At 40.4% G+C, this 25,042-nt stretch overlaps 3 protein-coding genes across 5 annotated transcripts in view; 2 read left to right on the top strand and 1 right to left on the bottom strand.

Moving 5' to 3' along the window:
* skib (v-ski avian sarcoma viral oncogene homolog b) overlaps positions 1–8,303 on the top strand; it is a 32,512-nt gene extending 24,209 nt beyond the window's left edge. Inside the window, exons 2-7 of the mRNA XM_032513468.1 lie at positions 3,966–4,079; positions 4,288–4,391; positions 4,503–4,747; positions 5,425–5,696; positions 5,811–6,041; positions 6,181–8,303. Coding sequence (XP_032369359.1) covers positions 3,966–4,079; positions 4,288–4,391; positions 4,503–4,747; positions 5,425–5,696; positions 5,811–6,041; positions 6,181–6,402 — 1,188 coding nt within the window. The 3' untranslated portion in view covers positions 6,403–8,303. The remainder of the gene's footprint in view (positions 1–3,965; positions 4,080–4,287; positions 4,392–4,502; positions 4,748–5,424; positions 5,697–5,810; positions 6,042–6,180) is intronic.
* A 1,147-nt stretch (positions 8,304–9,450) lies between these two features.
* plch2b (phospholipase C, eta 2b) lies at positions 9,451–18,990 on the top strand. Of its 2 annotated transcripts, none has more exons than XM_032513920.1 (21): positions 9,451–10,082; positions 11,079–11,225; positions 11,761–12,005; positions 12,191–12,319; positions 13,265–13,435; positions 13,947–14,040; positions 14,151–14,354; positions 14,457–14,577; positions 14,678–14,849; positions 14,974–15,087; positions 15,180–15,263; positions 15,358–15,449; positions 15,540–15,628; positions 15,730–15,915; positions 16,018–16,125; positions 16,201–16,325; positions 16,434–16,518; positions 16,601–16,747; positions 17,295–17,374; positions 17,463–18,570; positions 18,699–18,990. In XM_032513920.1, the coding sequence occupies exons 1-21, from the start codon at positions 9,755–9,757 to the stop codon at positions 18,701–18,703; spliced, it is 3,834 nt and encodes a 1,277-aa protein (XP_032369811.1). In that variant the 5' UTR covers positions 9,451–9,754; the 3' UTR covers positions 18,704–18,990. The 2 variants fall into 2 exon arrangements, with proteins under 2 accessions (XP_032369811.1, XP_032369812.1); XM_032513921.1 differs by having other exon boundaries at positions 11,761–12,004; positions 12,190–12,319; positions 18,694–18,990.
* On the bottom strand, positions 18,834–23,820 carry grik6 (glutamate receptor, ionotropic, kainate 6). 2 transcript variants are annotated; one of them, XM_032513923.1, is made up of 10 exons: positions 23,679–23,820; positions 23,416–23,501; positions 21,768–21,799; positions 21,490–21,669; positions 21,081–21,304; positions 20,811–20,908; positions 20,455–20,672; positions 20,159–20,378; positions 19,821–20,065; positions 18,834–19,436 (listed from the first exon to the last, which is right to left on the bottom strand). In XM_032513923.1, the coding sequence occupies exons 2-10, from the start codon at positions 23,498–23,500 to the stop codon at positions 19,332–19,334; spliced, it is 1,407 nt and encodes a 468-aa protein (XP_032369814.1). In that variant the 5' UTR covers position 23,501; positions 23,679–23,820; the 3' UTR covers positions 18,834–19,331. The 2 variants fall into 2 exon arrangements, with proteins under 2 accessions (XP_032369814.1, XP_032369813.1); XM_032513922.1 differs by having other exon boundaries at positions 21,768–21,805; positions 23,679–23,812.
* Positions 23,821–25,042: the final 1,222 nt, after the last annotated feature.

Genomic DNA, 25,042 nt, shown 5'->3' on the forward strand with positions numbered 1-25,042 from the left:
TAAACCGTACCTTCTACTGTATAAAACTACTCTGAAATGGGTCATTCATTTTTTGTATTGAATTTCTGCAGCAAAAGAAACAAAATGCATGCTTTTACTAAACCCAACAAAACATAAATGTAGAGAAACTGCAATCCAAAACACAATCTATGATCAATGCAATCACTATTGTTTATTGTATAAATGCAAACTTGACACGTAAAATAATGCATTTTCTGTAATTAGTGTTTTGTAAGCTATTGTTCTATAACTGACTAAATGTTCCTGTTGGGAGAGAACATGTGTTATTGTTTTGGAAGAATTATGTGATTTTGAGAAATGTCTGCAGGGTTTTGGTAGACATAGTGTATTGTATTAGTGTATTTTGAAAATTAGTGTTGGAGTTTAGTTTACAATGTGTGATTTTGAGCATGAAACTAACAGTTTTGTCAGTTGTGTGTTGTTGGTGTGTTGGTGCGTTAAGAGTTTAGGAAAGTTGTTAAAAGTATTGAAAAGATTATATTAGATTAGATTAGATAGATTAGATAATACTTTATTCATCCCACAATGGGGAAATTTCCTTATTACAGCAGCAGTTTTTCTTCAAAGCAAACCAACAAACAAGCAAACAAACAAACAACAGGCAAACAACAGACAATGTGCAAAAAGTACTGTCAAAAAAAATTGCCATAGCAATTGTAAAAACTGTAAGATATCTATCTGGTTAATCTTGACCTGTGTACCAACAATTGCCAGCCCTGGTTTGGTCGCAGATTTATAGCATCAGGGTTCAGTAAACAAATATTGTTGATTAGCTCCATGTTCATGTAAAAAGGCAGTTCAGTCACGCTCCAGTTAGCACAATATTGACACATAATTCTTCAAGCAGGTCAAACGCTCTGCTCTTAGAACAGACATTGATATGTTTGCAATGTGATGTGATGTGATGTGATGTGATGTGATGTGATGTGATGTGTTGTGTTGTGTTGTGTTGTGTTGTGTTGTGTTGTGTTGTGATGTGTTTCTGAGTGATTATCTGCCATGCCAGCATGAAAATAGCTGGGGCTTATCCCGGTATTACCATGCTATTATATAGCAGTAATTAAAAAATAAAGCATGTCTACTCTTGCCCAGCTGCTATTAGACCCTGTTTAGCCTACAGGTTTGCTTTGAAACGCTCCCTCATTACAGCGCCTCAAAGAAATATCATACAATAGCGAGTTGAAAAGGGCAATGCTTGAATGGAGTCTTAAAGGAGAGGCTGTACTTGGCCTTCAAGTATACATTCCTTCAGCTCAGTGCTTCCTCTGTGGTCCCGCTCCCCTGGCCCAACCCCCCTCCCACTCAAGACTCAGTTCCCACAGGGGACTCGGCCAAAGCAAACTCCTCAGAGGAAGTCTCCCTCTCTTACCAGTGAGAGAGGGAGAGGAAGAGAGGGAGAGGGATGTCCTATCATCTGGCTTAGTGGGACCTGCTCTGCAATAGGATGTGTGAGGAGGGTGTTATGACTCCGTAGCCATGCTATGTCTATGATGTGGTGGTGAGTTAAGCCCATGCGGCTGCTCTCCTGTGAGGTCAGTATCAGATTTAGCCAGCAGGTCCCTTGTGGTGTCTGGGAGTGTCTGTTTTTCTGACTCTATTATGTCTAGCGCTCTTAGCCTTCCTGGAGCTGTAAACCTCAGGGTAGAAATAGTACCAGACAGGCAGACATCCTTTGTCTGGTAAACAACAGTCACACCAGTAATAGTAACTAATTACACCAGGGAAGCAGTTCTTAGAAAACCACTGGCCTTGAGTCAGGCAGGTGAGGGGTCGAGTCACCATTGCTGCGCAGGATTCAGTCCACAGAAGGTCTGGGTTAAAAGAATTGATCTACAGTAGCAAAACCAAACTGTGCGAGCGTCCGTGCCTGCGTGCCTGCCTGCCTGCCTGCCTGCCTGGCTGCCTGCCTGCCTGCCTGCCTGGCTGCGTGCACAACTGGGGGTGTGTAATGTGGTTACTGGATAGACAGGTAGAGACATTTGTGAGTCAGGGAGACATGAGGGGAGTGTCCAGACAAACATGTAATAAGCAAAAACCAGGATGAATTAACAGTATGAATAGGCCGAATAGACTTGAGAAGGTGGCATAATACACTTTTTATTTTATGCGGTATATAAACAGTGAAGATTTAGTTTAGACTAGTGGTATAGTGTAGTTCAGCTGATCTCTCATGAAGACATCATTTAATATAATATTACAACTGTGTTTTATTATATTGTCATTTATTATCTGTTTATACGGCAGCCTTCACTTATGGGTGACCACAGAAGGAGGTATAGTTGCTTACAACCACAGTGTATTATAAACTATTCATCACATCTAAATGTACTGCCTATAAATGCTAAATAGGGGGGTTAAAGTAAATAGTGAAAAACACTGATCACAATTTCCCAGAGCTCAAAGCAATGTCTTAAAATTGCTTGTTTTATCTGTTCAACTGTCAAAAACCCAAAGATATGTAATTTACAATAATATAATTCCGAGACTAACACTTGCTCACATTATCAAAGCTTGACCCAGAGAATAGATATTATTTATTCTTGGTAAATTACCCAAACACTTCATTCCAATGATTATTAAAACTCTTGTAGATTTGTAGACTCAACCCAACAACTCTTTGTTGCAGCACTACAGGGAATCTGTACTTCAGGTAAACAGTGCCAGATCTGACTAACACTTCCACCCTTGAGCACACTCTACCAGACACACACTCCTACACACATATCCTCCCACACACTCATATGTTCACGCCCGCAAGTTCCCACCTCCCCATGAGTCCCGACACCCACTCATAGCTGCGTGCACACGCACACACTCACGCAGTGGCTTGCTTCATAGAAAAGCTGTGAGACGTGATTCATTAACAGCCAAGCTTCATGCTTAATACTAAATGAGGTTTGTCATTAATTTCCATTTTGAGGTGATTACAGTGGAGCAGCGATTAAGGTTTCACAACTACACGCAACCCAGGAGGAGCGTTTTCCATTGAGGATTTTGAATGTAGACAGAGTAATCATTTGTCTTGAATCGTTACACGCAGACGAAGAGATGGGGGTGTTTGCCATTCCTGGAGGCAGAATGTCATAGTAGTGAGTAAGAGAGTAGCAGGCAGGTCTGTGCTGGCCTCTGTGCCTACCTAGGTAAACATATCCTCTGTCTGACAAGTGCAGACCTGAGGGCTGCGGAGGTTAGCTATCTTGACACATGGTCCTACAGCTTGCCACACACACACACACACACACACACACACACACACACACACACACGGATATCCAATATATAAATCAGGGGATCTTGAGAGTCTGTATTTTGTGGCGCTGAACAAGGCAGATGCTTTCCTCCCCAGGTTTTCTCCAACATTTCATGCCTCCATAGCCCTCCCTGAACTCTCTCTGAACACTTCAACTCAATCGTCTGTCAGATCTGAGTGCAATTACTTTAATTTGTCTCCCTCTCTGTCTCCCTCTGTTTCTACATTGCAATATTTCTGTGGTTCAGGCAGTCGATCTGCTCCACCTGATGGCGCCTCTTCTGCCTGGCAGGGAGCAATGTAGCCCCACTGGCTGCCAGCCAGACCAGCTTGAGTGTCTGCTCAGCTCAAAGCCCTGCTCACACACAAACACACACACACACACACACACAAACATGCAGACATGCCAAGCTCAGAGACTGAACGCTTACACAGACACATCTCCTATCCCCCTTGTCTCTCTGTGACTTCTATTCTGTTTGTCTAATATTTTTTTTTCTGTGACTCTGTGATTGTAAAGCTGCAAAACTCTATGTTCAGACAAATTTGTGTGTTGCTTATGATTAATCCCATTTACAGTCAGACTAGCATTTTTTAGAGTTTGTAGGCTCCTGAAACACTCCAGGATGAAAATCTGCACTTTATCTCTGTGAGGATCTCGGATGATTCACTGTCTATTCTTTCCTTTCCTCAGTCTCCGAGCCCGGTCCCAGCCAAGAGGTCTAAATTTGACGAATTACAATCTCCATCAGCTGACAAAGACAGGAAACCCGACTGGCTACAATCGCTGTCAAACTCTGCACACAAGGTTAGTGCACTGTTGCCAGTGTGAAACCGGATTTACTGTTATCAAAAGTCAAAAGGGAGTTCAAACCATTGTACTTTTGAATCATCACATTATCACCTATGACCTCTCATTACTCAGCCTTTAAGTTTGTTCGTCACAGCTGACTTAATAGTCTAGTGGTGTTTTACTGTGGGTTTTCCCAAGTTTATCGTTTTGTTTGTTATTCCAGGATCTGAAAAAAGTCCAGCTGAAACAGAGGCCCTCTGCTTTCCGCCCCTGGTCTCCTAAAGCAGCAGAAAAAGAGAAATCAGCTACTCAGAATGAGTTGGAGAGGTGAGTCATCTGATGAAAGCTGTGATAGTTTCAGTTTTTAAAGACTATATGTGTGAAATCGTCCATTATAACCAATTAATTGCTTTAAATGGACCTGTATTGCCTCCACAGATCCTACTCAAAAAGTAGCAAGACTTTGACAGCTCCCAATCACACAGCAGCTCCCTTGGCCCCTCCGGTCCATCCCAGGGACAGCCACACTCCTGGCAAGGGACCCGCAGCCATTTCCAGGCTGCCGCAGGAGCTGCATAATGGAGACGCACAACCTGCAGCAAAAATGCCCCCCTCCTGTACAGCTGACCAACCCGAAGACATGGACACAGATGGAGAGATTGATGTGGGCGACTGTGATGATCGTGAGTACCTCCCATTTTTAACAATCCAGAGAAACACAACACCAGTCAGTTGACATTAGACATAGGTTTCACAGTTGTTACAAAGTAAGCCCCACTGGACATGGGCTGTAGCAGAGCTGGGTCAGGGTGACTCTTGAACAACTGCACCACCTGGTGTTTATTGGAAGAAATACAAGAAAAATAGAAGTGCCAATTTTCACAAAGTTTTTGCTTTGTAATCTTTTGCAACAGGAGCTTTTTTGCTGAAACATACAGCTGTGAAAAAAATGTCTGTATGGATCCTTTATCACAGTTCCCAGAGTAACTCAACTAATTTGAAAAGATATAAATTACAATTAAAATAAACAAACAAAGTTGCCAGGTAAGTTCAGCTGGTCCTTGACGCAGTGACCGTGGGTTTGAAGCCAACCAGAGGCCCTTTGCTTCATGTCATTCCCCCTCTCTCTCCCCTTTCATGTCTTCATCTGTCCTTTGAAAATAAAAATGCCCCAAAAATAATCTGTACAAAAAATATATATATAGCTATATCCACCTATTGTGTCAGGTGTAACACCTGATCACCACATTTTGCAATTAAGAGAGTATGAAAAATAGCTAGCAGCAGAGGTTGAAACAGTAAACACAAGAGTATTCTTGCAATCCATCCTAATAATATTTAAACTCTCTCTCTCTGTCAGGTCCAATGCCAGCTTTCTCGCTTGCTTCTCCTATGTCCGCCCTCACCAGTGTGTCTCAGACTCTGACCCCTCAGAGTGCTGTACCACAGGAGGGACCTGGCTGGCTGTCGGGGACCGTTGGCCCGGAGGTGGACACCCTGAGACAGATGCTATACGGAGGCACGGACACCAAAGAGGCTCGGGAAAAACTCCTGCAGGAGATTGTCAAGATGAGAGTGAAGCAAGAGGAGAAGCTGGCAGCTGCTGTGCAAGCTAAACGCAGTCTTCAGCAGGTATTCACATCCTGTTCCTGTGAAATACTATGTGATCGGAATGACAGTAACCACTAAAAAAATGTTTAAAACATAACATGATTTAGAGTTTTTTTTTTTGTTTTTTTTTTAAAGGAATTGGAGTTTGTAAGGGTGGCAAAGAAAGGCCGACTTCGTGAGGCCATTGAAGCCAAGCGCAACCTGCGAAAGGAGATTGAACGCCTTCGCGTGGATTGGGAGAGGAAAATGAGGGATGCGGAGGAGTCTTGTGGGCGGCTGAAGAGAGAGTTGGAGAGGGAGAGACAGCTGCGAGTTTGTGACAAAGGATGTGAGGCTGAACGTCTCCGGGTCAAGTACTCCACTCAGGTAAGATGTCCACAACATACCTATCATCACCACAACCACCAGTATATGTACTTTGTTTATTTGTTATTTTTTTCAATCCTGTCTCCTGTTTGTGTTTCATTTATACTGACTGCTGTCTGTTTCGGGTTGTGTTTTGCAGATCGAAGAGTTGCATGTGCAGCTACAGCAGGCAGAAGCTGATCGTGAGCAGCTGAGGCGAGAGCTTCAGCAGGAGAGAAAAGCTCGGCAGAGCCTGGAGAGAGTTGTTAAAGACCTGCAAACCCAGCTGGCCCTGCAGGCTGACAGCAGCCCTCCTGGAGACCCCAAGGCTGCAAACACAGACGCACATAGACAGACCACGCAACACACCAATGGATCCTAAAGTTGCACGTTCAGAACTGGAGAAAGAGACTCAATAAAAAGGAGCATGGTTAAGAACTTTGTTGCACCTCCTGAAACGAAAACTGCAAAGTCAGTTTTGTAGAGGAAAAATCTGTCATATATAATATGATATGATATAAATCAGTTTTATTATGACAATATATGAATTTTATGAAATGAACTGGAAAGTAGCATGATGTCTGAGCATGTTGTAGAGTGTGAATTTAAGAAAGACTTTTTCAGTGATGACCACATCTCTCCAGTGACGTCAGAGCTCTTGGTTAGACACCTGACGCTGTCCAAGGATCTTATTTTGGTATAAGCTATTCTAAGATGTGCAAATATAGCCACATAACACTACTTGAATATGAAGGGAAGAAACATGTTGAGTGGATGATAAAACTCTTGGTGCCACAAATAATTGGTACACTCAAAGGTGTCATTGCAAACCACTGGAAACAACAGACACCAGTTTACCACTATTTACTTTAATTATCAGCTTGCTTTTTATAACTGTATAGAGGATATACTTTCTGAGAAATATTGCTTGCGCAGCACCGTTATTCCACAGCCAAGAAACAAACATCCATATACAAACATGTACGCATGTATACCAGCTTGTCTACCTTTTGTATTTTATAAAACCTGAAGTATTGGAGGTTACTGTACGTGGGCTGCCTTCAGGTCCACCACTGTTTAGTGCTTAGATATTTTATGGAAGTGTTACTTTTTAATATTATGATGAAACTTTATTTGTTGTTTGAACATTGTTTTCCAGTAATGTTTTTGCAACTAGACCATGTGATAAATAGTAAATAATCTTGCCCATATTAGTGCAGATAAATCTACAATTGCCCTCCTAAAGGAAATCAAACTTCAATAGCTGTCTGTTTTTGTTGAAATGCGGTACTTCAGATTTTCTATTGAGTATTGTAAAATAATTTATATTCTATAATAATTATAATAATAATAATAATAACTTGCTGCCTATCAACAGAAATCATTTGTTTTTAGTCACTGGTTTTAGGGCTCTTAAATCAACAAATGCTGTTTATATGAACAACATTTCTACATATATACAAAGTATGGATATATATTTTTTTACTTTAAGAAAAGGAATTGCACTTTTTAAAGAAAAGAACCTTGCATTGTGCATTGTACTCCCTGTTACATTTTTCAAAACACAAGTTAACATGAACTTTGAATTTAAACACACTTTCCCCCATTATCCTCTGATGTAAATACAATATTGTAAATAAGATATTTGTCAGTATGTTTGCTTGCTTCAGACTTAAATTGATTATGAATATTATTTTTTGCTCTTACTTGAAACCAAAAAGAGACTATATTTTGATTTGCAAAACTCTAATTTTGTTGTTGTATCCCTGAGTATCTTGCAATCACAGGGCATTTAGCAAAATGAATGAAACTGTTGGTTTAAACAAGGAGAATAAAAAACATCAATGGTTGTGAAGCAATCAGTTTTTCTCGGTTTGACACACCAATGGAATATTATCATTTGTCCCTTGATTTTTGTTTATTTGAGAAGATCTTTATTATTTGATGAATTATAGAGTATATTTTACACCACAGACCAAAAACTGAAAAATGGATTTGAAATCTCTGCACCTCCAGCTCCTTAGCTAAAGTAGAAAGGACACCTTCTATTGGTTTCATCCTTAGGTGCACTCATATATTTTAAACAAGAAACACTTTTATGTCTTATCATTACTTATGATACCCTCGCTCAGTATTTGTTGTGATAGCAATATCCATTTTGTTAGCTGATGCTGTTGTAGTTTTGGTTTGGAAGTGGGGTTTCACTTGCCTCTTGTTTAAATGTTTTCTTTTCCTTCGGAAAACCTGTATAATACCCATTAAAATCTAAATCAATCCTACGCCTTTTAAAAGTGTTTTTTCTCTTGTAACCACAATGGAAACAGTGTTGCATGTTTGTGAGTGTGGATTAATCTTTTCATTTGTATTTCTGTGGAGGGCAGTGTTGGCCAATGGGTCGACCACTTTGGTCTAGACAAAAATTGCTCAACAACTGGATGGATTGACATTAAATTAGTTACAGACATTCATGGTCCCCATACAATGTATCCTAACAACTTTGGTGATCCCCTAACTTTTCATTTAGTGCCACCATTAGGTCAGCATTTAAAGTGGTACTACATCATAATACTACATCACAGCTGTACTTTGTGTTTAGAGCTTTTTAGCAAATGGTAGCATGCTAGCATGCTAAACTAAACATCAGCATGTTTGCATTTTAATTGGGAGCATGTTAGCATGCTGATGTTAGCATTTAGCTCAAAGCATGATGCTCCCTAGATACAGCCACATAGAGCCACTAACAAGACTAATAAGCTGTTTGTTTCTTCATCTCAATAGATGAAGAAACACCGTTCATATATTTAATTAGCATACAACTCATTTTTGGAAAAACACATTAGGCCTACTTTCACAAGGCATACAGTACAGGAGTACAGTTACTCATAAAAAAATAACTGCACTTGTATTTGTTCTGTGGACTCAAAGTTTCTAAAGAAGTTAGGTGTTTATATGATGTTGAGAGCACTGGGTCTTAGCTCTTTTTCACAACACACGTGTTGACTTGTCATAGATGGGAAACGCAGTGTGTTAGGTTACTAATAACATTAACAATGTTAACATTAATGCTAAACGGATTCAAGAGCTCAAACACTCATATTATCGTATTCTGAATATGATATAATAAACCTATTATACGTGTGTTGTATGTCACACGGTTGCCTCTAGAGGGAAATCCTTGCACACAATTGAAGGGTAAATATCTCAAGCTTGTTCATAGCCAAATGCAACATTGTCATTATCTTAAATCATGACACTGTCTATCCTAAAAGCAGTTTATTAAGTCTACTACAATTGCTATATTTTGTAATGATAAGGACTTCCATGAGTGCACTAAAAAGAATATTAGCACTATAATTCCTGTCCCACTCTCTTTCTTCAGAGGCTTACTGGTTGCGTGAAAATCCCTCCATGAAAGCAAGGCTGAAGCCTCACTCAAGGATTACAGCTTGAGGAAGATTTAGTGACTGACACATGTTGCTCTTCTTTCTCTCCGAGCCTTCTATCAGTGCAAACAAATAAATATAGAAGAACCTATGTCTGCGACACTGGATGACTGGACACAGGATGACAAGGAATGAACCTTAAGGATGGGAATAGTGTTCCCTGATCCCATGTGGGAAGACTTTAACTGGAAGAAGAGGATATGCTGCATGAGAGAGAAAAATCTAGTTGAAGATCCCAGCAAAGTGAGGCGGGTTAATGTGGTGTGAATGGGACAGGAGAGTTAGACTCAAATGTACAGCTCAGGGATGAACAACACCCCAGCTATGGCACCTTTGTCTCCAGGGCTGAGTGGCACCCCACCACACTCCTGTCTGTCACCCAAGAAGACCACCTTTCAGTCTTCAGGATCTCTGTCATCAGAAAGGTTTTCCCCCTTGCATGCCAAGGGCTCCTCTCATCCGGAAAAACAGGTCTCAAGTTCCTTTAATTCGTCCACCCAGTCCATTATGACCTCTCCAAAACTCTGGCAGAAAGCATCCATCTCGAGACTCGCTGAGGAGTTTTTCTGGATTGGTGGCAGTGTGGTCGCACAGCCGATTTGGAGACTGGGTCAGATAGGTAAGATTCACTGACTCATTAAATAATGTCACTTTCAAACACTGCAGAATGTCAACCTGTTCTTTAGCAGAAATGCCTACAAGCTGCTGCAAACTAAATCGTATTTTTTCCACACATATGGCATGAATATGATAAAAAAACACAGTCATGTGAGTTCAAAACTTTTACAATTTGTTTTATGTGACTGGCCTGTAATATGTGTGATTGTTCCAACATAACAGAGTAGTGTTGCTGGGAAGGCTGTGAGTAGATAATGGGCATATGGACAGTAGACAATCCTTCAGGATTAGCCTGAATGATGTGCCAGAATGCGTCACATGCCTCTGAGCTTTAGATTACTAACAAAGGTTACCTGCTTTTAGCACACAAAACAAACACTACTTCACAATGACCTGATTGTTACAAGATAATTGTAGGCTCTACTTCAGTTCAAGCGCACACCATTCAAAAGTTTCAAGAACTATCAGCAAAGAAAAGTCAGGAGAACTATTTGAATCACAGTGAGGCAACAGATAACTGATGGATTTGTTTTTTTAGACTAAGATCACTTCAGAGTTGTGTATCTTTTCCCTTTTTTCCCTCTTATCATTAACACACATTTACGGCTACATAAATCCGTGTGACGCAGCCTATAATCTCATAAACAAATGCTTGATGGTAAACCTCTACTTGTCTCTACTGCTTCAGGGATCCATTTGGGTTTGTCATTGGGTTTCCCTGCACACAATCACAAGACATGCACTGCAGTATTTCGCATATCACAAACTGTCAAATTGTACGGCACATTTGATGAATCAACTAGAAAAATTGAAAAGTTCAGGCACCAAAGACATAGTATTAGAGATTACAGAATATACATTACACTGATTAGATATTTACAAGCTCCCTTTGCTTTTGGCAGTAAATGCATGCCAATGTGATGATCCCTGCAGATTTTAAGATTTTTTAAACCTGACAGATGATAAATATTATGTGTCCCCTTGTGCTCCCCTGTAGTGGAAAGGTGTATGTGCACCATGCAGGCCGGCACTCAGATGACAAAACTGAAGGGGAAGAAGAAAGGACTGGTCCGATTCTTTTACCTGGACGAGCACAAGTCCTGCATCCGGTGGCGGCCCTCCAGAAAACATGACAAGGCCAAAAGTGAGCAATCACTCTGAATTTTCAATACATAATTATGCAGCGCTGAATATCTCCAGCTGGCTGTTTTAACTATAAAACCACTAAACATCACTCATAACAAAAATATTGAATTTCATTTCTCAACTACTGTTTAAATGAGGCTTGCACATAAACCTATAGGTGCATCTTCTTATCAGTTAACATATCAATAGCTCTTATGCCCCTGATCTCAATGACTTACGACACTTTGGGGAGCAGGCTGTAAAGAAGTCACTGAATAGTCTGTTATACAATGGTTAAGATGTTTTTGTAATTAAACATATTCTAGGTCTTCACATTTGACCCTTATGGAGTCAGAAAAGTTGGTTGACATTGTTTGACCTGAGTAACAAAATAAACCCAAGTTACTTAGAGTAAATGTTTGTTGTTGCAATTTTTACTGTTTTTTTTTTATTGGTTATGATGCTGTTCTGAGCCCATAGTTTTTTTCAGTTCCTCCAAGAAGTAACTGATTAATTGAATGACTCCTAGCACATGTCTTAATCATCTGTTACAGTAACTATTGACTCTATCCATGAAGTCTGCGAGGGAAAAAAGTCAGAGATCTTTAGGCGGTACGCAGACAACCGCTTTGACCCAAACTACTGCTTCAGTATTTACTACGGGGAGCGAGTCAAGTCCCTGGACCTGGTCTCCACCAACGCAGAGGAGGCCCGCACCTGGATCCATGGGCTGAAATACCTCATGGCTGGCATCAGTGACGAGGACAGTCTGGCCCGGAGGCAGCGCACCCGTGATCAATATCCTTTATTCAGTCTCTCATACACATGTTAATCCTTTTAATGACTAATTATTACAAATACCGGTACATCACTCCTATTTATACAAACGGGAGGTTAACACATCCAATTGTAGAAGACAGAACAACTCACAGGAAGTGACCTGATCATGATCCTTGTAGTTTCCTCCTTAACTGCAGCCTCACGTGGTTACAGCAGACTTTCTCTGAGGCCGACAAAAATGGAGATGGCACCTTGAGCATTGGAGAGGTTCACCAGCTGCTTCACAAACTCAATGTGAATTTACCCAAGCAGAAAGTCAGGCAGATGTTTCAAGTAAGACTTAAGTCTACAAAGTTTGATTATGCCAGCTGCCATAAATTTAATGAGCATGACCCACCGTCAAATCTGCCTCTGTGCTTTTGTCTATTTAGTTATCTATCACTAATATGTCCTTACCTGGAGATGTTGATGTATTCAATTGTTGGCTTCATGGCTACAAAACAGAATTCACATTGAGTTTAGCTGATAACTTAATTGATGGCGCAATTTTAGAAATATACAGCAGCTGATAAATTAACTAACAAGACTCACAGCCATGCTAACAGCTCTGTGAAACCGAACATAACCGTAGAAGTGCTGTGCGCTAAATGCTACCATGCTGATAATAACAATGCTAACATGTTGGTGTTTAGTAGGTATTTTTAGCATGGTCTCCAAAAATTCAGAATAACCAAAGTCAGTAGGATCCATCCTCTGTGCACCATGAATGTATGTACAAAATTCAATGGCAATCCAGATAATACTTATTTAGATAGTTGGTCTGGACCAAAGTATTGCCTGCACAGCTAAAAATAAATAGGTTTAGCATCAATGCACAAACTGCTTAAAACATTTTTTTTAATAAAAATGAACACAAAGCATCAAAAAGACCGGACAAATATGTATGTATGTATGTACGTATGTATGTATAGTATTTTGGCAGGACAGTGCAGGAGAGTGCCTCAGGAAGGCCATTAGGCCACTGAACAGACGGCTTTACTTTTACTGCAGTATTTCTTTCGATCAGTAGCTAACTGTCCTCCTCTCCTGATGGTGATAGCCTCTGTGAACAAGCACCATCATGTTTGATTGTGATAGAGATATAAAAATCCTTCAGATGGGTCTATGGTGGTTGGCTACATATTTTATTTGACCGGGTGGTTATCATAAATCACACACATAGAGAGAGAGTTATTTCTTGCTCGTATTTCAGTTCATGATTTTTGTTGTTATCTGTAGGAAGCAGACACAGATGACAACCAGGGCTCTCTGGGCTTTGAAGAATTTTGTTTGTTCTACAAGATGATTTCCACACGCAGAGACCTCTACTTGATAATGATCACTTACAGCAATCAGAAAGAAGTCCTGGATCTTCACGACCTTGCACGCTTTCTTGAAAACGAACAGAAGGTACAAACAAAATGTAAAAAGATTCATGCCAATTCTTTGCATTTGTGTGTATTTATTTTAAACCTACCGTACTTAAGATTTTCATTAAATCAAACCCCATTGTTTACAGTATTCATGGTCAGCATTTCAATGTATTATGTATCTATGTTCTGTAATCCGCAGATTTCATTGTGTCAATCCGTGCATGTAATCCAGTGTTACTGTTTGTAATTTTATCTAATTGATGACAGTCTCGCTGTTTAGTATTTTAACAGATAACAGATTTAAAATAATCTAAATTTGAATAAAACTTAAAAAACAGGACAATTTAGGTTATGTGGCACAACTGTGCAGTGCAAGATACAAACCCAAATTGAATTTAATAAAAGGCTTTAAGCTTTAAGCCTCCAAAAAACTATAACAGAACATTCTTACTTCACAATAAAAGCATTCAACTTCTGAAACAGACTGTGTGTAAAATATCATATCAGGTAAACCAAAAATGACATTCCGGATATTGTTTTATTTGCAGATGCGAGGTTTGGTCAAAGAGTATCTAGTTGACATAGTGGCTAAATTTGAGCCATGTCCTGAGAACCTGCAGCGTATGGTACTGGGTATTGATGGTATGGTGAACTTGCAACAGCTTATTTAACAATATAACAATAACATCACATGGACCAACATGACATGAACATACAAATATTACATGTGTTATCAAACTTTCTTTCTTCAGGTTTCACCAACTACTTAAGGAGCCCTGCAGGTGACATCTTCAACCCCGATCACAATCAGGTGAACCAGGACATGACGCAGCCTCTGAATAACTACTTTATTGCCACCTCACACAACACCTACCTGACAGGAGACCAGCTGCTCTCTCAGTCTCGAGTGGAAATGTATGCCTATGTTCTCCAGGCCGGCTGTCGCTGTGTTGAGGGTAAAAGCCTGAAAAACCAGAACTTCAGCTCTCTTCACTGGAATTTAAGACATGGTGACTCATTCTTATTAACTCTTTTGTTCTGTCCTCCTCTTTCCTCAGTGGACTGCTGGGACGGGCCTGACGGGGAGCCCATTATCCATCACGGCTACACCTTAACATCCAAAATTCTCTTTAAAGATGTCATTGAGACAATAAATAAATATGCCTTCACAAAATCACCGTGAGTGCTTCTGGGTCCTGATACTGATGTGTTTTGTCAAACTTTCACAATTAAAAGCATCAGAAATGTAGCTCAGGTGTCATTACGTCACACTCCCCAGGTACCCAGTGATTTTGTCAATAGAGAACCACTGCACTGTGCCTCAGCAGAAAAAGATGGCTGAGTATCTGAGAGAGGTGCTACAGGACAAACTGGATCTGTCCAGTGTCAACGTAAATGAATGCAAGAAGCTGCCTTCCCCTGAGATCCTGAAAGGGAAAATTTTAGTTAAGGTAAAATAGTTTTAGCAGCATGTGCTGCCACTTGCTGCTCAAGGATACTCAACCAAAGCACACGATCACACCACAATCACGCATGGCCTTATAAAATTCAGTACTTGTTTAACTTGTTTTCCAGGGAAAAAAGCTTCCTGCAAACCTTGATCCTGATGCAGAGGAGGGTGATGTGTCTGATGAGGACACTTGTGATGAGGAAGAGGAGGAAGAAGATGATGATGATGATATCACACAGGCAAATTTAACATAGATAGATAGATAGATAGATAGATAGATAGATAGATAGATAAACATACAGTAATTATGCATTATGTTTGACTGTTTCAGGAAGGGAATATTTTTACCTCTACTAATAAAACCAAAAAGAAGAGCCGATTTGGCAGATCGATCATGAGGAGCTTCAAACGAAAGGTCAGCCCTTTGCTTATTTTTTTTTTTATGTGGCCCTACTTGTTGTACACCCTTGCAGCCATCAGAAAAATGGAAAATTATGCATTTTTTTCAGAGGAAAAAGGGAATCCGAGTGAAAAATAAGACAATGTCTGATGGCGAGTCAGACCACAGCAAGGAGAGGACGCAAATTGTTTACCATCCCAAGTAAGATTAGTCATTAAATTAATTAGTTTAAGCAATACTACTAGTTTCAATGGTTACACTTGTACTGTTTGTCTATAATTCTCCATATAGGAAGAGGAAAACAATGAGGTTGTCCCGAGCTCTGTCTGACCTGGTCAAGTATACAAAATCTGTCCGTGTCCATGACATAGAAACACAAGGTAAAGGGATATCCTTGCATGTTTTTATCACATGCATGATCCTACAGTTCATCATATATTTTGGGAATGGATGTTTGATAATTATTTTTCTTGTCTGGTAGCATTTCTGAACAGTTGGCAGGTATCATCCCTTAATGAGACTGTTATGAACCAGATCATACAGCTAAAGCCAGGGGAGTTGGTCCGTTTCAACCAACGTCAACTTCTAAGAGTCTACCCGTCCAACTACAGAGTGGACTCGAGCAATTTCAACCCACAACCCTACTGGAACACAGGATGCCATATGGGTAAGACAGTTGCAGTGAACTGCAATACTGCCTTCTTCAAAAATATGAGAGGTATGTTTAGTATTGCAGCAGCTTTTCATTTATGTATATGTTTCATTTTAGTTGCAATGAATTATCAAACAGAGGGCCGTATGCTAGAACTTAACCGAGCCAAGTTTTCAAGCAATGGAAACTGTGGATATATTCTGAGGCCTAAGTGCATGTGTAAAGGTATGTGCATGTACAGATTGTGCAGAGTTAATGGCGAATGTGCAGGGGAAGTCAATTATTTATTTATTTTCTCAGCTGCCTTTAACCCCATGTTGGAAGATCCTCTACCAGGACACAGAAAGACTCAGTTGGTGCTGAAGATCATCAGCGGACAGCAGCTTCCCAAACCTAAAGACTCCATGTTTGGGGACAGAGGAGAGGTAATTGTGCTGCATTCATCATCTATTATTGAGACACCTGACAAAGCTTTTAAAAAGATATGTTTTATCACTTGAATTCCATTTTTGGTAATTTCTTTCTACTTCCAGATTATCGATCCCTTTGTTGAGGTTGAGATAATAGGCCTTAATGTTGATTATTCCAAGCAGCAGACCAGGGTGGTGGATGATAATGGTATGCCCCATCTCATAATCTCATAACAGAGAGTTAACTTTTCAGTTTTTCTGATTGTGTAACTTCCCTTTAACTCATTCAGGTTTCAACCCAATGTGGGAGGAGACTCTCGTCTTTAACATTCTAATGCCTCAGATTGCCCTGGTGCGTTTCCAAGTGTGGGATCATGACCCTATTGGACGAGATTTCATTGGACAGAGGACTGTTGCTTTCAGAAGTATGATGCCAGGTAGATTACATGATGAGATTGGTTAAGAACACTCCAGAGTTTGCACAGAGTAAGACATTTTGGGAAATATGCTTATTGCAGAGAGTTAGATAAGAAGATTGATATCACTATCATGTGCCAGATCAATAAGGTTACAGCATCATAACATAAACACTGGAAACAGGAAGGGACAGATAGCCTGGCTCTTTCCAAAAGTGAAAAAAAAGATCTGCCCACCAGCACCATTAAAACTCACTAACTAAAGGTGCTCTAAGCGATGTTGGGTGATGTTACTTCTTGTTGACGTTCAAAGTATTTTCAAACAAAACAAGACAAGCTGACCCCTCCCCCTTCCTCATCCCGTCCCCTCCCCCTCCCTTCTGTGCACTAAACCCCCCCAACCCCATCACAACTTGTTCATTAGTGTGCAGATCAAACAAACAAGACATAAGATGTTAATATGCAAACTCCCAGCAAGAAAGCAAATAAGCATATTTTCTAAAATGCAAAACTGTTTGTTTAATATGAATAAAAATGTATTAACATGATTGTTTATGCAAATGTGTAGGTTATCGGCATGTGTACCTGGAGGGGATGGCGGAGTCATCCATCTTTGTTCATGTTGCTATCAATGATGTAACAGGAAAGGTAAGCTTTTCTAAATAAACTCACATATCTAAATTCAGCTTCATCCTACAACTCCATCTGTAAACCTTTGGTGTCCTTTGTAAAATAGATCAAACCCACAAATGCGGTCCAAGCAGCCAAAAAACACATCCAAAAAGCAGCCCAGAAGCATATGAAGGGTCCTCAAAGGCAACCTTCACTGGACTTCTCTGTCCAGTCCTCAGAAGACGGACGAACACTGCTCTTCCGCAAGGATCTGGATACCATTTCTCAGGACAGCAGGAATGGAGAATTATTTCCTCTGGTACAAGGGTCAGCAGCAGCCAAGGCTGCTATCCACAAAGGGGCCATGAGTGAACCAGTGAGGCGAGCTCACAAAGTTAAAATTCCTGAACCACCAGAGACACGGAGAGGGATCTTCAGTCGGATGTCCTCCACTGACTCCCAACACAGGGGGACTGCTCCTTGGGTCAGAGCAGATAGCTTTGATCATGAAACCTCACCCCAGGCTTCTTGTCCTGATGGTCTTGCTCCTGACAGTCGAAATCCAATCCCAGAAGAGTTGGAGAATGAAACTGATGGATCACCAGAGTCAACCTGTGCTGGGCAAGAGAAGGTTCAGACGTCTGAACCACAGCAGCCTGAAGATTCTGAAGAATTACCAACAAAACTAGAGCCAGATAAAGTAATTGCCATTGAACCTGAGCAACCAACACAAACTCAAAGTCTGACTTATTCAGTCCCTCAGCCTCGGCTTCAGCCTGTGCCGCAGAACCTGTTGCAGCATGAAGCCAAATCCTCTCCACTTGTCTCTCCACCATCTCCTCCCAGGGTAAGACGGACCTTAGCGGCTTCCGCCACAACCCACTCGTCCACCCCAATACAAACAAAGGCCCGCTCACGCAGTTGCCCTCGAAAACCAACTAGCTCTCCCCAGACGCCGATGGTGAACCGCAAGCCTGCTTTCCACTGGCAGACACAGCAAGCACAAAAATACAACAGCTACAGCAGCCAGGTGCGGCCTATCCCCAACGGCCTCTGCCTGTCTGACAGAACATCCAGCAGCAGTGACGGCAGCACTGACAGCCTGGAGTTTGTGCCCTCCTGCGTGCCATCCGGAGCAGAGCAACGTGAGGGCACGCTGCAGAGGGAGATGAAGGCCCTTTTTGACCAGAGGATGAGAGAGATCCACTGTAAATCGCCGCTTTTTCTAAATGGTGAGTCACAGATTATGTGTGATACACATTTGCAAAAGTAAAACACAAATAACGGCAGATACGAACCTAAAGGGGTTGTATTAAGTTTTGGCTATTGTTTTTTATTGTATTTTTTTCTTTTAAATTAGACTGATGACTTCAACGTGTCAACTTGGTCCTTCAGAAGACAAAGAAAAAAAGTTACAACACAACCACAAAAAGGAGTCGTGGGAGAAAGAAGTTCTGACTTTCTATCTAGATCAATAGGAAGACACACAAAATTACACAATTAAACAGTTTTTATTATTATAGGCCCGCTGTTATGTTTACAAACAACACAGTTTTTTTGCATGAAATAGTTTTTAAATGTTTTTGTTGAAATTATGTCATTGCCAACTGTACAAAACAGTGTGATGGAGTCAAAAAGAAGTAACAGTAAACTAAAACAAAACCAAGTACACAAGCACTATTTGTTAGTTTATTGTCATTTTAATAATGATTTTCTATAATACTTTACTATGTTTGCTTTTTCATTGAATTTGTAGCGTACGTACTTGCAAATCAATTAATTGATTATTTTAATAAAATGTGAGCTTTTTTATTTTGAAATGTAATATTGTTTCTTTTCTATCTGATCTCTACAAGTTAGAAAGTTCAAAACCTACAATTAAGTCAATGCCTCTGTCAAATGTGAGGACAAATTCTATCAAACAGCTATTAAACCAAAATCATTCCAAGTTAAATGTTCAGACTTGTTAAAACTACACGTTTGTAGGATGTTTCTATGATTTTTCTTTATCTTTGTCTACATTTTCTTGGGGTTTGTTTGCATTGCTGGTCCTCAAGCGCAGACTCAGTTCCTCACTTAGCACAGTGCAACAGGATTTCTGTAGGAAGGACATACAAATGTAAACAGAAATGAAAAAAATCAATTCAATAATATGTTGATATATTTTATGGAAACATGCTTGTGTGGATGAGAGTGTGACTTTATCAGTCTGCTTGTATCCTCTGCATTTTGCTCTGCAGTTGAACCAACTGGTAAATTACATGGTTGCTTTGAACTGTAACAGATTGTTTTGTCATTAAATGGTTAAGCAAATGTCACAGTCTTTCAGGCATATGAACAGCTTAAAAGCCTTTTGGATAAACACAAATAACACTATGGAGCAAAAAGCAAGGCTGTTTGGTTTAGTTTCTGAATATTTAGACGTGGATGATTATTTTTGCCTGACTGAAGTGATGTGATTTGTAAATGCACTTGCACATACCTTCTGCTCAGCTGCTCTTCTGCGACTTTTGGAGGTGAGCTCCAGGACAGCCAGCAGTGCTCCCAGCCCCAGGCCAAGGGAAAGAACCAGAAACATCCCCTTCAGGCTGTGCTGATGAACAACTGAAGACTTGGCCTTGTCTGCTACGCAGCTGCTGGCCCACCACTTGCTTCGCAGGTAAGCCAGCTCCCCTGCCTCGCTCAGCTGTAGGATTGCCACGCTGAGGTTCTTTATGATGGGGGAGCCTTGAGGAAATTGATCGTTTTGTTGTTAATTATTTATTTTTATTTTGGTATATCATTTTTTTTGGTATGAATTTTCAAAATGAGTGACCTCACCAAGGCTGGCAGCAATGCTGTATCCCCTCATTCCAATGACTTCATGTGCTCTGACCAGCTCACAATGACGTGCTACTGCCAAGTCCAAAGAAACAGACTCTCCAATGAAGGCAAAATTTCCCTCTTTTGCTCGCTGGACCCCTTCGTCCATAGATGACACAAAACTCTTAGTTCTCTCCATGTGTTCATAGATCCTGCGGTACACTGGATTGTTTGAATTCTGCATGAAGGAAAAAAAAACGAATTAGAGAAACATCAGTGAGACGGGGGATCCGTAAGTGGTCCAATGTCTGTACCTTGAAGAAGGCAAGGGTGGAAGAGCCAGCCAAACAGCCATACTCAATCGTGTCCTGATTGGCTAAGTCCTCAAACCCTTTTACTGTCAGGTGAGTGGACTCAGAAGTCTTAGAGGAGCTGAGGTTGGAGAAATAACAAGCTAGGAGGACAATGGTAAATAACCACCAGCTGCAGCAGATGACACGCCCTGAAAGAGCTTTGGGGTGTGGGCCAGCACCTGACAACACAAAAAGAGTCCAGTGAAAAGATGTCTCAAGCAAAGAAGGACATTTCTGGAAAAGAAACTGATCGTTAAATTCGTTATCGCCAGTCTCATTTTGGTGGCATACAACAAGTGTCTGGTTTTGCGGTTTACCTTGTAGAGTCAGAGCTCCAGCTGTGTACCACAGACTGTGGAGGAGGCTGAATCCGTTCTGCTCATTCTGGGGCTGACTCCACTCACATGGGCTGAGTCTGCATTTGCATACAAATACAAATAACATATTAATGTGACCGCAACCAAAGGGATTCCGCTGCCAGCAGAAATGTAAAAACGTACACAAACAAGAAGTATAATATATTCATATTCAAATCTGACAGCACATCAGTAAATCAGACATCATTTGGTCCTACTTGCATCACCAACCTGGCAACTACAAAGATGCATGCAGCGGTCCCCAAGTAGGCAATGAGTATGCCGACCCAGGTCTCGGCTGTAAAAGGGGAAAGGAATTCAAAGAAGCCTGTTCCCTCTGAGATGTCCTTCCTCAGCAGGATGCTGATTCCTGTCTGCATGAATGGTTTGGTCATCCCCACCACTTTCTCCCGAGCTGCAGTGAGAGTCAGCGGAGCAATCGCAAGGTCGGCCTCCTGTGGGGATCACATGAATTAAAGAGATTCTAACTTTACCAATAACCCAGTCGATACTGTTGACAAAACACATTTACTGATTTTTAATGTATCCGTTGTTTTTCACAGATGCCAACTAGGTATTTAAGTTCCGGAATGGTTGGCTGCTCTTTGACCACTTCAAATTTAAGTTTTCATGCACTCACCCCTCTCACCACCTCTCCAATCATCCCGTTCCAGTTCCCGTTGTCATCCTGTCTGCCGTATGAAGCGTCTTTCACCAGCTGCACTTTGTAATTGAAGCCCAGTTTCTTGGCTAATTCAGACAGCAGGTCCATGCAAAAGCCTTCCAGTTGCGTGCCTTTGGACATTGCATATGGTTCTTGCTAAAAGAAAATATGTCAAAAGGTAATCAATGAATTGTGTTTGATTTTAATTTGTGTGATTACACTATTAGAGGTTTGAAAGAAACAAATTACTGAACCTTAATTGTTGTGATTCTCATCTCCGATTGCACTGATATTAAGGGGGGAAAGTAAAGAACACGTTAGTACAATAACTTTAAGAAACAAGCACCGTTCATTGCGCTTATGTAAACTGGGAAGTTATGGAGATGTGAGAGGGAATAAATCAGTGGTTCTCCACTTGGGGGTCAGGACCTCCGCAAAGGGTCTTAAGATAAATCTGAGTGGTCATCAAATGATTAACAGGATAAGAAAGAAAAATGTTTTCTTTTGAAACACTTTTTTTTACCTCTGAAAATCCTTTAAACATTTACCCTTTGGTTGAAGTGCACACAGCTAATGTCCACAGTAAGGCGAGTACCTGTGATGGGGGGTCACAAGTATTGGTTCAATTTAGCTCAAATCTAAAGGCTGTTCCTACATTCAGCAGATAGCGTAGCTGTAGACACTTCTTAATATAATTTTTATTAGCTTAGTTGTTCTCTTTTGATATGCTTGCAGATCTAATGTAAAATGTAGGTGATGTAAATGTTGCTTTGTTCTTTATTATGTGGTGGAAAGTTAAAAATATACAACAATAAAGGAAAACAAACCAATCTTATGGCTCCTGTGGCCCATCCGTAAGCCACCACAGGCTGACTTGGTACACACTTGGGGAACCACTATTTTGAATATACAAGTGTGTATAATTTGTCTTGACTATGAAAAGTGAGAAAGCTATGAGGGGGCAACCAATAATGGTCATACATTAGAGTAGGTAGCAACTTTATTTTGACTGACACGTTTTTTACAGCTACATTTAGCCGAATCAAAGAACCCTTTGTGCATTGGCCATTTTCAGACTTTACTCTGACATGCAGAGATGTCTGAGATGAACTTTGGGGCGCCTGAATTAACCTTCTAGTCACAACTGGTTTCCGGTATCCTAGAGATCTGGCCATTCTCCTCTCCTACATGAAAACGGTTTGCACACCACAATCTATTTAGAGCACTGTTTTAATTCATAGAGTCTCAATGCCATGGCACTGTGAGATGGGAGGGAAGTCAAAGAGTATCAAAAGCCTCGATTCAGGCCAAGGCCTTGGGGATCCATCACCACAGGGTGATCCTGACAACCATCAGATCCTCCTTTTCAAAAGATGACACGTATACAAGCTCTTCAAGACTTTTTGGCCACTCTGAGACACAAGGCCTTTGTTTGCTCCATAGAGTTGATTTATTACCGTTTTTTGTGAGAGTGTCAACTGGCTTGCTTCCCTTTCTGTTTTTATACAAGAGTTGGACAGGATGTGGCGCTACACTTTGATATTGATCCCAGCTGACTGTTTATGTGTTTACGCCTGTCAAGCCTGGGAAATTTCTACCAAATCCAGCAGTGAAAACATGAAGAATTTGGCAGAGAATAAAGCAAGCTGTCACCACACTGAAATACAAATGCAGTGACCGGGTCAAACATTACAATATCGGTGTGAAGAGACAGGACTACATTTTCTAACAGTGTCAATCAGACCAACTTCAATGCACACTCAGTTACTTTTAACATGGTTTGAGGTTTCAAAATAAATTAGTGTTATCTAACATGCCTGATTATCTGCTAGTTTGATTTGATGTGTCAGTATTATTTCTGCAACGTACAAACCTTTGATTAAAAAAAAAATAGTTCCTTACCTGCAGTGCACACTCCAATGTTCAGGAAAACCCCAACAGACAATACAAAAAAGCCAAACAGCATCCTGATTATCCTGATTTGCATCCTACAAGTGATTAAATAAGACACTTAGTAGTTGGTTGTGCGTTAGAAGAATCACAGGGATACATTTAAATACACATTTCTTAAAATGCAAATATCAATTAAATCAACACATTTAATAATGCCAGAGACAATCATTGAGGAGAGATAGATAGATAGATTTGATGGCTGTCCATACTACCTGAAAGAGACCAAGATGTGGCTGCTGGATTGGTACCACACACTTCAGACAGACCCTAGTTAGCTCGACTGTGATGCAGTGTGATCTGAAGTTTTTCAGATTCAAATGTCTTAAGACAGCTAGCGAAGTTTTTGTGGGTGGAGAAAGTGGAAGAATTTTAAGGGGTGGGAATAAGCAGCATGAGGTACAAACATATAGCTTCCACTGTGGAACAGTGGAACTTAGTATAAGTGGGTACTTATACTAGAATAGACTTTAAAGAAAATCTTAATAATAAGAAAGAATAACATGATCTTGTTAAATAACAGTAACATTAAACATATAGTGAAGCTGAGTATGACAGGTTATATGATATTTGCATTACATGTGAACACATGTTATTTGAATAAATGTAATATTTGAAGCTCCTGAAGCTGGAAGTAGCTGTCATTCACTGTGTATTACACTTACAGAGAGCTATACATAAAGTATGTTTTAGAAAGAAAGTCATTCTTTAAGTAGAAGTGTTGCTACCCGTGCAATAAATATATTAGCCAGTGAATTGAAATGTTATGTGTGTATTAGATTTCTTTTGAGAGGGTGCAAGCTCAGTATAAAAAGGTTAACAAGCTGTAACATCAGAATTTTTGCAGCATGACAGCACTCTGCTTTTGTTAACACTTTAAAAAGAAGAAAAAAAACACTGCAGACCGGCTAAAGATTTTGTGAGACCCTGAAGGTTCATCAAAATGTTGAAAAACGGAGAGAAAGAACATATTGAGTGAACATAGTCAGGCTGAGCACCAAACAAAAAACATTTGTGATGTAGTGCGAGGATGGCCTTGGAAAGATGTTGGAGGCTCAGGAAAAGTGGAATGGAAAAGATAAAAACCAATATCTTTAAAGTCAGCAGGGAGACAGGACTTGTGTCTTCTGTGCAGCGCCACAATCAAGACTGGCACTCTGAACCGGTCTTGTCATCATGATAGTGGAAGTTTTAATGAATTAGGCCTATTCAATTTTCTAATGCAAACAACATGGCAAGCATAGTAACAGGCATGCTAACATGTTTGTTAAAAAAAACATGATATAGCTTGTTGTAAATCAACTTGAGCATTAAGGCAACAGGATAGTGAGATAGTGAACTTTGTTAGTCACTGTGTGTTCAGCAGACATTTTATAGGTCCTTTGGTGAAAGTAGTGACCTAAATTACCAAGATTAGAGTTGGCCAGTGATCAGCTCATCAATTTGAGCTAGATTATGCAGTCTGTTGTCTAAATTGAGTAATATAGAGATAATTCTTTAAATTTCTGTGAGTGCTTTTTACATGTGAGATCTACAGTATGTGTGTATGTGCGTTTGTTGAGTTATGGTTGTCTAAGCT

Source organism: Etheostoma spectabile, chromosome 4, assembly GCF_008692095.1.
Source record: "Etheostoma spectabile isolate EspeVRDwgs_2016 chromosome 4, UIUC_Espe_1.0, whole genome shotgun sequence".
Lineage (NCBI taxonomy): Eukaryota > Metazoa > Chordata > Actinopteri > Perciformes > Percidae > Etheostoma > Etheostoma spectabile.